General features: G+C 40.5%; 1 protein-coding gene across 3 annotated transcripts; it reads left to right on the top strand.

Annotated features, from left to right (window-relative positions):
• Positions 1-1123: 1123 nt before the first annotated feature.
• On the top strand, positions 1124-14399 carry CUNH3orf49 (chromosome unknown C3orf49 homolog). Of its 3 annotated transcripts, none has more exons than XM_045078149.1 (6): positions 1124-1393; positions 1981-2165; positions 6490-6812; positions 10091-10215; positions 13465-13578; positions 14061-14397. In XM_045078149.1, exons 2-6 carry the CDS (start codon positions 2041-2043, stop codon positions 14256-14258), a joined length of 885 nt encoding a protein of 294 aa, XP_044934084.1. In that variant the 5' UTR covers positions 1124-1393; positions 1981-2040; the 3' UTR covers positions 14259-14397. The 3 variants fall into 3 exon arrangements, with proteins under 3 accessions (XP_044934084.1, XP_044934093.1, XP_044934090.1); XM_045078158.1 differs by lacking the exon at positions 1124-1393 and having other exon boundaries at positions 1560-2165; positions 6490-6607; positions 6731-6812; positions 14061-14399; XM_045078155.1 differs by lacking the exon at positions 1124-1393 and having other exon boundaries at positions 1560-2165; positions 6490-6619; positions 6731-6812; positions 14061-14399.
• Positions 14400-15111: the final 712 nt, after the last annotated feature.

Below are 15111 nucleotides of genomic sequence, written 5' to 3'. Positions count from 1 at the left end.
AGCAGACCCGCCTTCCCCGACTCCTCTTCTGATGTGAAAACTCACACACCTACATCCTTTTCTGTCGTCCTCATAGCCCTTACCACTAGCTGAAGTTAGTTGATTTGGTTTCTTATCTGTTGGCTACCCTCACCCATCATGGCCTTGTAAATTGTATCAGTTCAGAGACTCTGGGTGTGTTGTTTCCCAGCATCCCAGGCATCTAGAATAACACTGGCACCCGTAGGCATTCAAGTAATTGTCAGAGAATGAATAAAGCGTTCTTGGGAGGCAGTGGTGACTCTCCCCGTTTTACAGATGAGAAAATGGAGGTCCAGGGAGGTTTTGTCCTCTGCCCAAGCACCCACATCCTATAAGGGGCAGAGCTAGAATTTAAAAACAGATTTGGCTCAAATTGCTTCTCTGTCTGTGCCCTAGCTTTTCTTCTCTGTTCTACTCACTAGTTCTGTCAGCTGCTCCAGGATGCCTTGGAGAAACTGTGCCATTTGTGACAGAAGCCAAACCAGCAAATGTTGCTGCCTGTTATACACACACACACACCTGCACCCTCATGGACATGTACACACACCAGACATATGGACACAAATAAAAATCCACTCTCTTTTCCTAATATAGAATTAATTGCATTCATCCAGATATTTGACAAAACCCAACAGAATTAAGACAACTATTCCAGTGAAAATAAGTGGCTCATAGTTAAAAAAAAATGCTCATTCATTTGTTCTTTCAAGCACGTGTTATTTATTGTCCTCTGGGAATGCCAACAGCTGAGAAAAAACAGACCAGGTAGAACCACAAGCCCTTTTGGCTAACACACATTAGGTATGCTGCGTTTTATTGCTTCTCAAAAGACCACCTGCACCCACTCTCCAGTGACTTGGGTATTAGTGACCCGAGTTCACAGATGTGAAACCAAGCACAGATAGGGTAAGCGAATTGACAGTGGGGCTAGAACAAGAACTGTCTTAATCCCTCCAAGTAATACACTTCATTCTTGAATATTTTAAGCTCTTTCTTACACTATTCCAGGTGTGGTCTGTGGACCAGCTTCATCAGCATCACCTGGGAATTTATTAGAAATGCAAATTCTTGGATCCCACGCCAGACTTCCTATATTGAAATCAGCATTTTAATAAAACCCTCAGGTAGTTCGTGTGCACATGAAAGTTTGAGAAGTATGCTTCAGATTACTGATGAGGACAAACCCAAAAAGCGGGGTAATCCTTGCATCTCTCTCCCACACTTTTCTAGAATTTTCTTTTCTCAATATCCAGTTCCTTCCGGCTAAAAAACTCAAAAACGCCATTGAGCACGATGGGACTAAATCCTAGTGTCTGCTGCCACCTTGCGGTGAGAAGAATTTGCAGCCAGAATTTCCTCTTTGGGAAATGGGGTAAGTTAGAAGGATGAACCAGGCACTCAACTTTTTCAGCCTTGAGAGACCAGTACACAATTTTGTGACATAATAAAATAGCCTTGGGGTCTACTATGAGACACCCAAATAACAACTGGCTTTTTTATTGTGTGTCCCAACCCCAGGCCGAGAGAGTATTCATCAGTTCTAGCTGAGAGATCTAACAGAAGCTGGGATCACTGGGATTTCTACCAAGCCTTTTTCCTCTTTGGGATTCAAACACGCACATCCGAATGTCATAGTCAGTTGGTGTGTGATTATTTTATTACTAACCCAAGTGATAGTGGTTAGAAACTCAGGTCAACTTTTCTGTATTTGCCTTGCCCAGGCATCTAGAGCACGTGTTCCACAAAGCGAACTGGAATTTCCCAGCACTCTGTAAAATGCATCATTCCCAACCTCTCTGAGGTTGGTAAACAGGGCCAGTCCCACAAATGATGTCTCTCACACCTAGAAGGGAATAAGAAAGAGATTCCAAAAATGTCCTACATACTTTCCCCCCCAAAACAGCCCAGAGGTTAAAAGGGCCTTCTGGTACCTGATGATTTTGTTTTGTCGTTTGGGAGCTCAAGAGCTGGAGAAATCCCAAACAGCTGCTACAGGTGTAGCTACAGGACTTCACAGCAATGGACCACCCTCAGCAGTATCTTCCCGAGTCTTTTAAGGGTGCCTGTGGAAGAGTCGGCCAGTACCGAAGACTCCAGCAACCCAGGAAGAAAAACGGCCCGTTCAAAAGGAGGGGAATTGAAAGGTAGGACAATGGGGTTCGTTTTCTTTCCTGTTGAGCGAGATTCTTGTGATTTTGCATTAAGCGATAGTCACTGTGATGATTAGAAAAGTTAGCATCTGTTTTTCAGCATTGCCTTTAGAAATGAACGCTCTGAACGGATTGGTGGTGGGGGTGACACAATGATTGGTGGTGGTGGTGACACAATGGAAGCCTCATTTTATGAGTGTAATCGTAATGGGGGAAAGCTTTCCTTTCCACCTGAGTTTGCGTTTTAATGTGGCATATGATGCGAAAATAAGCGCAGTCTCAGAATTTTAGACATTACATGTCCCGTGCAAGTGCTAAAATTGTGAAAATTCCATAGTGTATCCCTTGAGATGAGTCCATGATCAATGCTTTCTGTTCTCTTGGCCAGCAATATGCACTGAGATATCTACTAACTGTAGGTCACGCTGTGCGTGCTCTTTAATGTAATGTTAAAACTGTCTTAAACTTGGTATTTCCTGTCAATGGAAAAGCTATAAAGACAGGCAATGAAATACTCCAAACATTATCTATTTTATTTTATTTTTTTAAGATTTTATTTATTTATTTGACAGACAGAGATCACAAGTAGGCAGAGAGGCAGGCAGGGAGAGAGGAAGCAGGTCTCCCACCAGGCAGAGAGCCAGATGTGGGGCTCCATCCCAGGACCCTGGGATCATGACCTGAGCTGAAGGCAGAGGCTTTAACCCACTGAGCCACCCAGGCACTCCGACATTATATATTTTAATTTGGAAAATCAGTGAGATGATTTAATTTCCAATTTCTTTTGGTTTCTTTCTTACCAGACATGTTGAAATGAGGTGTTTTGATGAGGCCTGAATCCTCCAACACCAAACTTCTGAACTTCCACGGACAAAATGAAATATTGCTGAGAGTTCCACTTTCAATAAGAAAAAGAGTTTAAAGGGGGAAGCAATAGTACAAATTACATTCATTACCAATGGAGATACTTAAAAACTTAAGAAAGGAAGGGTTCTTTTCAAAACGGAAATTGTTACAGTTCTGTTCCAAGGCCCCTGAGCAAAATCACCTTCGTTAGTTATGTTATAAATAAATCGGGAATGAGGGTGGAGGGGATGCCCTAGGAAATACATTCTAAAGATTCAGACTACTTAGAGTTGAACTTTTTAACCTGGGGGAGTAAGTGGATGGCCTTTGGGGTTCTTGAGCCTCCTAAAGTTGTATTACCATTGTTTTGGAGCTGTGTGTGTGTATTTATGGTAGTAGAAATGGATGGCTTTATTAAATGATTCTTGCAGGGCTCTAGGGAAGATTAATCCTAGACTATAAATGGTCTTTGGGCAAATTAGAAAATGGCACTCCATCCTCAAGACTCTTTACTGCCGTCATCTAGAAAGTTATAGTTAACTTAGACACTATGATGACTAAATGAATAGCACCCCTGGTGTGTGTGTGTGTGTGTGTATGTGTGTGTGTGTGTGTGTGTGTGTGTGTGTGTGTGTAACTGGCAGATGGTCTATGTTCAGTCTCAAAAGGGTGGGCTGGCTAGCCAACAGACTCTCCCCTTTCTTTCGACCATCTGTTTGAACTCCCTTCTTGCCTTTTACTCTTTTCCTTCACTCTTCTGATCCACATATTAATAAAAGCTATTATTTTTTAGGTTCCAAGCCCATGAATTGCTTCTTTTTATGCCCACATTTCTAAAAACAGTATACCTATTTTCAAATGAGAAAACCTAAGCTTATAAGAGATTGAATAACATGCCAAATGACCCAGCTAGAAAGTCTGGTGCTGGTTTGAATAAGACCATTTAACTCCAGTGACTGAGGTCTTCTAATTTACCTCCCATGTGTAATTACAGAGAAGTTGAAGGATTTAGCTCTAGTTTAGAACAGTATTTTCTTGGAGGATGGTCTATGTGCAACTGGTAGTACTTGAGATATTTTAGGTAGCATATGAAGAACATTTTTAATAGTTATGAGTTTATTTTAATCCATATTAGAAATATGTTACATTTACTGCAAACATAATATAACATAACATAATATAAAACCTGGGATTTCATCCAGAGAAATGAAGATGCATCTTCCTACCAAAACCTATACACAAATGCTTATGGGTGTGTTCCTATTAGGTCCAAACTAGAAACAATCCAAATGTCTTTCAATTTCAATGAGTGAATGATTAGACAATGTGGTAATCCATATCATGGAATATTACTTAACAACAAAAAGGAAAAATTGATACATACAACAATCTGAATTAATTTCCAGAGATTCATGCTGCATGAAAAAAAAGTAAATCCCAAAAAGTTATATACCGTATGATTCCATTTAGATAAAATTTTTAAAGGACAAAATTATACAAATGGAGGCCAGCTTAAGGAGGTGGTGGGGGTGAGTGGGTGCAGCCGTAACACATGAAGAGCCTGGTGGTGATGGAAATGTTCTGTATCTTAAAAGTATCAATACTGGGGTACCTGGGGTGCCTGGGTGGCTCAGTGGGTTAAAGCCTCTGCCTTCGGCTCAGGTCATGATCTCAGGATCCTGGGATTGGGCTCTCTGCTCAGCAGGGAACCTGCTTCCCCTCACTCTCTCTCTCTGCCTGCCTCTCTGCCTACTTATGGTCTCTGTCTGTCAAATAAATAAATAAAATCTTTTTTTAAAAAAAAAGTATAGGGACGCCTGGGTGGCTCAGTTGGTTAAGCAGCTGCCTTTGGCTCAGGTCGTGATCCCAGCGTCCTGGGATAGAGTCCCACATCGGGCTCCTTGCTCCGCAGGGAGCCTGCTTCTCCCTCTGACTCTGCCTTCCACTCTGTCTGCCTGTGCTCGCTCTCACTCTCTCTCTCTCACAAATAAATAAATAAAATCTTTAAAAAATAAAAAAATAAAAAAATTTTAAAAAAGTATCAATACTGTGATAATTAACTTTTGCAAGAGTTTACCATTGGAGGAAACTGGGCAAATCTCCCTGTATTATTTCTTACAACTGTCTGTGAAACTACAATTACCTCAAAATAAAAGGTTTAATTTTTTTAAATCCCTTGGATTTTTTTTTTTTTTGGATATTATTGCTTTGGATGACACTAAAAATAAAAGCTCATTGAGGAAGAATATTAGCTAAATAATGGTGTGAGGCTCTATGTTTATTTTAGAATAGTGAGTAACACAGACATTGGGATCCAATCACCTGCACTAAGTTATTTAATCTTTCAAAGCTTTATTTTTTTTAAGATTTTATTTATTTATTTGACAGAGAGAGACACAGTGAGAGAGGGAACAACACAAGCCGGGGGAGTGGGAGAGGGAGCTCCTGCTGAGTGGGGAGCCTGATGCATGCTCCACCCCAGGACCCCTGGCATCATGACCTGAGCTGAAGGCAGATGCTTAAGGAATGACTAAGCCACCCAGGCACTTCAAAAAGCTTTAATTTCTTCATTTGTAAAACAGAGATGACAGGATGCGGGGTAAACTACATAAAACACATGAACAACTTAGAATGGTGTTTAGTGCATAGAACATTATTAAGAAACATGTTTTAGATTGTTTATCTGTTTGTTTAGAGAGTGTGAATGGGGGGAAGGGCCAAAGGAGGGGGAGAGAGAGAATCTCAAGCAAATTCCCTGCTGAGTGCAGAGCCTGTCACGGGGCTTGATCCCAAGACCCTGAGATCATGACCTGAGACAAAATCAAGAGTGGGACTTGATTTGAGTGGTAGCTCAACTGACTGAGCTACCCAGATGCCCCCATTACCTGTTTATATTACTAAAATAGGCCCTTTGGAATCTTAGGAACAAGAGTTTAGAGTTATTCCACCTAAATGAGTGTTTTATATACATGCATCATTTACAGGGCCTTGGAGATTACAGACCTTATTCACTACCCTAGCCATCACTCCTCTTTTATCACTGTAGACTGAAAGCCACCAAACCCAGCAAAAACGACATCTAGCCATCATTGAAAAGAAGTTACCAATTTGCCAGTATATGTTCTAACAGTCAGGGACCTGGGTTAAGATCTGCCTTCTATGCTTGGTCAGTTAACCTCTCTACATTTCGGTTAACTCATTAGTGCCATGAAGATGAGAGTATAGCCTACCTCTTACGGAACTATGAGGATAGAATGAGGTAGTGGTCAGAGTTCACGTAATCATAGTTGGATCATAAAACACAGAGGAGTTTCTTTGGCTTTGTTTGTCTGTAATTTGGTTCTTGGTGTTCAGTTTTATTGTTTGGAATTGGATCACTTATTCACAACTCAAGTTTGGGTTTTGATAATTTAAATTGTTTGTTTTTGACTTTTCAATCTCCTTAACACGAATTCTTCTTTATTTTGTTCAGGTGGCATAGAGCCGTGTCCACCAACTTAGTAAAACAAAATGTATTGGTCCCCAAAGAGGAATCATCTGCTGATAGTGACATGGAATTTCATGAAAGCCAGCAAAACCAAAGAAAAAATGTGATGAGAAAAGTGAAGACCGTTTTGGGAAGGGTGCTGTCCTACAAATGGAGAAGCAAGTGGGCAAGTGTTGGCAGAGGGGTCTCCACTAACCAAAAGGAATCCTTTCTTTCCAACACACAGAGCCTTCTTCCCAGAATTGTCAAGGAGCTTCCAGCCCCCAGGTTATTTGTAAAACCAAGAACAAGAAAGCTGTCACAGAATGGTAATCAAAGGCAACTTATCCTTAAGTGTCAAGGCCAAGAGGAATAGTGAAGTTAGGACGACTTTCCTTGCTACCCCAAAGTATGGCTTCTCCTGGGAGCTTGTCTGAAATTCAGAATCTCAGGCCCTGCCTGGGTCTACTGAGTCAGAATCTGCCCCAGGTGACTTGCCTGTACAGACATTTTTAAAAGTTCTGAATTACATTGTCTTCGAGGTCCCTCCCAGTCCACTTCATGGTCTAACTGTTCTATTTTTATTAAATAGAAGCCACTTTTTATTAAACATGCATATATACACATATACGGCTAAATGTATATACATTAAAAAATTAAACTAAAGTGGGATTTTTCTTTTATTTCTGGAAAAAGTCATAATGCAGCTTTTCAAATAGCTACTTTCCAACAGTGGAGGGTGTGGGAAGAATTCTATGAATAAAATTTATTATTTGTAAGTCATAACAGACATTTGCTTTTATTTTTTATTTTTTTTAAAGATTTTATTTATTTATTTGGCAGAGATCTCAAGTAGGCAGAGAGGCAGGCAGAGACAGAGAGGGAAGCATGCTCCCTGCTGAGCAGAGAGCCCGATGCGGCGCTCGATTCCAGGACCCTGAGATCATGACCTTAGCCGAAGGCAGAGGCTTAACCCGCTGAGACACACAGGCACCCCAGACATTTGCTTTTGTTGTATCTACTTCCTGTGTACCTTGTGGAAGAATCAGCATTTGAACTGTTAACTTGAAGTCTTTTTTGCAAGGTAGTAATGCTATTGGGGGTGGGGGTGTCCTTTGAGTTGTGACTAACAATACCACTAAAACTCACATTCTTCCCTATAGCTTTTCTAAGTTAATGACTTGATTTTTTTTTTTTTTAGATCAGTTTCAGGTTTCCTAGAAAAATTGAACACAAGATCCAAGATTAATTTCCCAGATACCCTCTCTCCTTACCCCACCCACATCCATTATTAACATCTTGCCCTAATATGGCAAACCCATCATGTTATGTCCTATATCCACCATTACAGTGTCATACAGGACAAATTCACTGCCCTAAATATCCTGTGTAGCTTCTTAATGTTTTTTATAGGACAGTGTCAGGAAACCAATATGGCCCTTCTAGTACCTGTAGGGAATCCACACATGATCCCACATTTCACACAATGATGAGGCTGCATACCTAGTGAGTATTTTTTCCAGAAAACAAGCCCCGCCCCAAAACTAACGACTCCCAGCTGGCTGATGACTCTTTCAACTGCCCCCCCCCTTTTTGGAAAAAGTAGTCACTAATGCTAGCATCCAAGCATCTAGCAATTAGCTGGTATAGATTCACCTGTCTATTTTCATTGACAATAACAAAAATGGTGTGTTTCTATACTGATGGCTATAGAGTTGAAGAGCCTAGCAGGAAACAGGATCAGTTCCTCCTCCTCCTCTGTGTGCATTGGCTTATTTTCTCCTCTTAGTTGGACTAACCAATCTCTACACCAAGATTTCTTCAGGAAACCTGTCTTTCAGGACACAGCTCTAACATTACGACACTCTCACCTATAGCCCAAAGATAGTGGCTCTTCCCCATACACCCTTGCAATTTTTAACAAATATTTGCTGAATACTTATTATGTGTTTGCCACACAATTAGGCATAGAGTAGCAGATAGAACAGACATGGTCCCTGACCTCATGGAGGGACGTTCCAACATTAGGCTGATCATTACCCCTGAGAGGCCTGCCCAAAAAAGGGACAACTCAGTTGAGATTTGAAGGACAACTAGAGTCAGATGTGGGAAGAGTTTTCCAGGAGGAAGGGAGAGTATATTCACATCCCAGTATTAAGAGAACACAGGGTATAATAAGGAAATGAAAGTAATTCAGCCAGGGAAAGGCTGGGGAATAAGGTGGTTAGGGTGTTGCAAGTCACATTAACAATTTTTAACTTTCTCCTAAGAATTTTTAACTTTTTGCTAAGAAAGCATGAAATACTTTCAAGCTGGGGATTTATACAATCTGATTTGCATCTTTGAAATATAGCTCAGGCTGCAGAGTGGAGACTGGATGGGAGGAGGGCCATAGATGAGGCAGGGAGAACAGCAAAAAGCCTCCTATACTGATTCAGCCAAGGAAGGATAGTAGCTTAGTTAGTTGTAGCAGTGGGGGTGGGGAGGAAAGGGAGAAGCATTCATAGGTAGTAGTTGTAAGATCTGGGGAAGAGCTGGATAGCAGAGGGCAGGGGGAGGGAAGAGTCCCTGGGGTGTTCACCTGCTCTGAGGGCAGACCCCCATTCACTGAGTAGGAGCCACCACTTCTAGTGAAGTCCTTATCAATGGACCCCAAGCAAGACAAGATGGCTGGAGGTGTGAGCACAGCAGGAAGGCCCTGAAACACAGAGGGAATAGCAAACACCTCTTCCCCAATGTTCCTGTCAAGCTTTTTGACAATAGGAAATAAAAGCCTCATTTACTGACCTCTCTTTTTAATGAAAAGGAGAATAATCTCAAATTTAGTGCCATCCACAGGCAATGACATTTTGTTTTTACCATATTAATTTTAATGCCCATTTATGACACCGGTTTTTGATTTGTGCTGGTGTCTTAAAGTTACCTTCATAAAAGCATTTTTTGTGTTAAGAACTGAACGGATATAAAGAAAAATATTTAGGGGGCTGGGGTTCACATGGCTCCTGGAAAATGAGAAAAATAATGATTGTGGTAATGTGATGACAGAGCCTTCAGCCACATCACTAGAGAATGAGTCACTTTAAACACTCCTTCAATCAGTAACAAGTACTCAAAGGATCATCTTACACAAGAAAGGGTTACTTTTTCTAATTCCACAATAGTTAAAGGAAAAAGTGACAAAGGGCAAAACTGAAGTCTGAAGGAGACATAAGCACCTTGCCGGAACAGGTTGGGGACCCCTGAGGTCACGACCACAAGAAAAGGCGAATGTTTCTAGGAAAAAGTATAAGATTAGAAAAAGCAAAGTCATTTTTTAATCTTTAACCTGAAGGGAAAAAGCCACTGAGGCAGCATGGGATGCAGTCTTTTTGGAATACTAATAAGAAAGTTTATCATTGTGGGGCGCCTGGGTGGTTCAGTTTGTTAAGTGTCTGCCTTTGGTTCCTTCCTTCTCCCTCTCCCTTTGCTCTGCACAACCCCCCCGCCCAGGCCCCACTCTCTCTCGATCTCCCTCAAATAAATAAAATTTAAAAAAAAAAAAAAGAAAGAAAGAAAAATTTTATCTCTGAGATCCTTACAGGTTTTTCTCCCCTCCTTTTTCTCCAAGCGACTATACAACTTGATGTTGTAGAAGCAGAGACAGAGGAGATAACCCGAGGAAATACACTGCTCCGGGCCAGGAGGACCACCAAGCGGTTATCGGTGACGTCTCTTCCTTCAGGACTGCAAAAGGTACAGTGCTAAAACAAACTCACTTCTAAAGGCTTGCATACAAGTTGATGTTTGGGGGTATGGTAAAGGCCAAGTTCATTAAGGTAAAAGCCTTCATACCTGCTGCTGCTTGTATCCTCCTATCCAAGACCTGAGGACACAGCAAGCAGGGTTTCCAGGTCTGATTCCTCTACTTCTGAGTTCAAATGGTTTAGCTTCTACTATCATTGGGGCAACAGTGGAGTATACTGACGTCTCAGCTATTCAGGTAACAAGTCAGTATATCAGCATCAGGTCAATGACACACACTGCATGGAGAGAAATTCACTAGACCAGCACTGCTAGGTAGAAACTTGTGAAGTATGTGCTAGCCAATATCCATTAACCACATGTGACTTTTTTTTTTTTCTTAAAGCCATATTTATTTGGGAGAGAGAGCACAAGTGGGAGGCGCAGTGGAAGAGGGAGAGAAAAAATCTCAAGCAGACCCTGTGCCCCATGCTGGGCTTGACCTCATGACCCTGAGATCACGATCTGAGCTGAAACCCTGCATCAGATGCTTAACTGACTGTGGCACCCAGGCACCCTAAATGTAACTTTTGAACCTGAAATGTGGCCAGTGCAATTAAAAAGTTGAATTTTTAATTTTATTTCATTGTAATCGAAATTAAAAGATAGTCAGAGGTACAGACCGTGTGACAGTAGAAAATCCAAGAGCGTCCAAACCAAGAGTATCCTTATTTGTGCAAATGTACACTTCAGCCTAAACTGCCCATTTTTTTAACCGCCTGAATTATTATTTTTTGAATATGACAAACATTTACTTAGAGCTGACTTTGTTTCAATTTTAAGTACTTTGGAAATATCAACCCAGATAATAATTACAACAGTCCTATAAGGTAGGTAACGATAAGGGTGCCTGGCTGACTCAGTCGGAAGAGTCTGGGACTCTTGATCTCGGATTTATGAATTCGAGCCCCATGTTGCAGGTAGAGATTATTTAAAAATAGGATCTTTTTTAAAAAAAGAAAAGAGGGGCGCCTGGGTGGCTCAGTGGGTTAAAGCCTCTGCCTTTGTTCAGGTCATGATCCCAGGGTCCTGGGATCGAGCCCTGCATCCAGCTCTCTGCTTAGTGGGGAGCCTGCTTCTCTCTTTCTCTCTGCCTGCCTCTCGGCCTACTTGCGATCTCTGTCAAATAAATAAATTAAATCTTTTTTAAAAAATTAAAAAAAAATAAAAAAGAAAATAAAAAGGTTGGTAGCAATATTATCCTTATTTTAGGGATGGTACCGAGAGGTTCAATAATTTGCTTAGATAAGTGGCAGAGACAGGTTTCAAATCCAGGCAGATCTGGTTCTAGAGTCCTTATTCTTAATTTTTATGCTAAATACTAATTGTACTATCCAAAATGGTTGCCACTAAGTATATGTGACTATTTAATTAAAACTCAAGTTCACTTCCTCAGTTGCACTAACTGCATTTCATGTTGCTCGATAATAACATGTGGCTTGTGCTTGTTGTTATTAGCCAATAAGGAAAATTTCTGTATTTGCAGAAAGTTCTATTGAACAGAGGGGCTCTGGAGTAGAGTATCATTGTCAAAAGGCACCAATATTAGTTTTGAATTTTGTTTTTTGTGTGACAGGTTCACATGTACTGTATTCCTACCACATACTGGGCAATTTCTAGATTTGGTAACTCTAAAGGTGATCCCATGGACATATTCCTGGCCTGTGAAATTTATGATTTAGTAAGGGGGATAGATATTAAACCACAGCTCTGCAGGGCATTGAGGTAAGGCTAACCTTTTGAATAAATGGCACTGGGACAAGTAGGTGTTCATATGGGAAAAAAGAAATTTGATCCCCATCTCACGCCATATATAGAAGTTAATTCCTATTGGGTTATATATAGATCTATGTGGAAAAGGTAAAACCTTAAAACTTGTGGAGGATGATAGAAATGACTTCAGTGTAGAGAACTAATTCTTGGGACACAAATACCACTGACCAAAAAAGAAAAAAAAATGGATACATCTGGTTACAGTGGGATTGCTGTTCAGCAAAAGACTTAAAAGGTTGTGAAGGGTTTTATTTAGCTCTCAGAGTGATCTAACATGTTTGCATTAATCGGTCACATTTAAAAATGAGACTATTTTTAAAAAATCTGGACTTTAAGCCTTCTTTTGAAAAATAGGATTTAGAAACACTAGGCCCACAATTCCTCATGATAAGAGCAGGAGACATGCAGAAGCTGGCCCCTTGGCAAGAGGCACATTGTCTCCAGTATACCACAAGCCACAACTGGTACTGTTTTATACAACCTTCCTGCACCATCTAGGCGTTTGACTCCAGAACAGTGGTATTCAACAAACACAGAAATAACTTAGGAATTACCCCCATGTGGTAACTGATCAGTAGGAAAAAGTACTGGGTTTTATGGGCGAGGAAAAAAGAGGAATCCAACTATATATATAGATGGATTGGGGAGGATCCTGCAAGTGACATGTGAGCCTGGGCGAGCTGGCAGGGCAGAGTGGTGGGTCAGCAGACTCATTTGTAAACTCAGACATGGGGTTAAGTCCCAGATGTGGTCCCACATCCTACTTTGTGTCGGTTTCGCAACAGTCTCAATGCAAGTCACTAAGCACAAGGGGAAGGAAGAGTGAACCCAGTAAGTCTAAAAGGGGCCTATTAGCCGGGAGCTGTGACCTAGGAATGATTTCCAATAGCAACACTATTAAGACAGGTACTTAGAAGCAGCAAGCCAGGGACGACAGGAGAAGTATCAGGCATGGGGCGAAAAGAACCCAGAGCCTTCTTTTTATGTTTGGAGACATGTCTGCCATGAAAATAAGGAAACCTGCAGAAAAGAGACCAAATTAACAACTAGATGCAGTGATAATGAGCTTTCTGGAACACTGGTCCTCCGCAGCCCTGTACTCTCACTGTGCTCAGCGGCTGCAGAGGCAATTTCTTCTTTTTCCCCTTGTGAGTGACCTGCTTTTTTCCTGGCACTATATATTCTTTCAGGACCAGACAATCTCATTTCTCTGCACCCTATCGATCTCTTCAAAGAGAGCTCTGGGCACAAAGGAGATACATGGGGCGTGGAGAATAATATGAATATGCTCTCCAACCCAACGTTGTTATGTGGCAAATGTTCAGTTTATACGAGAATGTGCAAAGGGTGAGAATTCTTATTTAAGCACTGTCACAGAAATAACGTCGGTACTTCTTAATCTGATGTGTTTTTGCATTCTTACGATAGGTTCCGTATTCATCAAAAAAGAGATCACACTTTCCAGCACTTAGAAAAAAGAAACATAGCATGGAAAACATCCTCCGAAAATCAGATTTGACAGTAGGAAAACTTCAGATGCAGGTAGTGGACAAAGGCTTTTACTTTGTGTTTCAGAAGCGTCACAGAGGGGCAAATTTAACTGAATACACAGCCCTGCTGTCTAGCAGGGCTAGACAGGGCTAGACCCCTGTCTAGCAGGGCTGTGGGATGAAATTAATGATTAGCACAAAGAAGTAATGTTAGTAGGGGGCATCCTGAGAGTGGCTAAAGGATTGCTAGGGGCACCTAAGATGATGCTGTGTGCCTAATAAATATTAAGTGAATTCAATTAAAATGAAGGCATGCACAAAGGCTTCTTTTGAGAAGAACTTAGATCGTCTTTACCACTGGGTGGTAAATGCATCTTTTCAAGCTCTGTTTGCTAGGACTTGAATTAGAATAATACTTTGGGATTTGCAAAATGTCCGCTGGTTCCTGAAGTTGTCTCTCAGGGAAAACCACTGTCCCATTGGTTTTGACAAGGATTTCCCACATATGGCTACATTTCTTTGCATCTGTCATAGGTGGATGACCTCATAGAGACAGTGACAGATAAATCCAGGAAGTTATTGGCCCAAAGACATGCTGAGCTTCAACAGTGTGAATTTCTAGGGGATGAAATTCTTCAGTCTTCGAAGCAGTTCCAGAGGATGTCCAAGAGAACCATGAGGAAGTATAAATTGAAAAATGTATGTTTCCCATGTACTTGCTGCTGCTTCTGATTCTGTTCCTGACTGTGTAAAGAGTTATCTCTATAGGAATTCTTATCTTAGGTAAAACCTAAGAAAACACACACTCCTGAATAAATCTCTCTAGTGAATTATCAGTTGGGGAGATAGAAATTTCTTAGAATATTCTGCCTAACAGTCTTTAAAAAAAAATCCTTTTTGAACAACTGATTTTTAATTTTGAGTCCATGTTAGCAAATTTTTGCTTCATAATTCTTATTAATATTGGAAAACAGAAACATTTATCAGGGCATAGCAATTCTGCAAAGAAATTTCTCCCAGGATTTGCCAGATGAAATTAGAAGCATTTAATGGTATTATGACACTTGTAATATGACTACTACTAAGTTAAATTTAAACTTTCATACTTAAAGATAAGAATTCTTACTAAAATTACAAAAATGTAACATTGTTTAAGGTATGATTCATGCAAAGTGTCATGTTTCCGAACTAAAAAAGATGGATATGGATGGAAGCTAGCAAGTATGGAACATTAAATTCGCTACTTAAGAAAATTACAACTGATTCAGCCTTAGCTTAATTTTTAAGATCATGAAATCGTTTATGCAAGACTGACCATTTTAATAGATTATTTTTCTGAGACAATTTTTTCTTTGTCGATATGTTTTTTTTACTGAAAATGACTCCTAAAAATGAAACAGTAGAAGAAAACATATCAACAAAACGTTTAACAACCACATTGCTTAAGCATTACATTGAGAGATCTAGAAGGCAATGCATGATTGATTTACTTTGCTCTTGTAATTACTTCTTATACCACTGTTAGATCAGGCAACCTCTTGCCAAATGAGGACACACCACAGACACTTTGTACACAATTTCACAA

The sequence above is a fragment of the Mustela putorius genome, unplaced genomic scaffold (genome assembly GCF_011764305.1).
Source record: "Mustela putorius furo isolate JIRA1106 unplaced genomic scaffold, ASM1176430v1.1 tig00000095_pilon_pilon_pilon, whole genome shotgun sequence".
Classification (NCBI taxonomy): domain Eukaryota; kingdom Metazoa; phylum Chordata; class Mammalia; order Carnivora; family Mustelidae; genus Mustela; species Mustela putorius.
The sequence above is the reverse complement of the archived record's forward strand: the minus strand, read 5'-3'. Positions and strand labels throughout refer to the sequence as shown.

What these genes read in the sequence shown, in the direction of transcription:
- CUNH3orf49 (XM_045078149.1), top strand. Translation starts at nt 2,041, where the DNA reads ATGGACCACCCTCAGCAGTATCTTCCCGAGTCTTTTAAGGGTGCCTGT. An exon ending in AAGAAAGCTGTCACAGAATG is followed by an intron (nt 6,813 to 10,090) that starts GTAATCAAAGGC and finishes TTTTTCTCCAAG; the next exon opens with CGACTATACAACTTGATGTT. An exon ending in TAGGAAAACTTCAGATGCAG is followed by an intron (nt 13,579 to 14,060) that starts GTAGTGGACAAA and finishes CATCTGTCATAG; the next exon opens with GTGGATGACCTCATAGAGAC.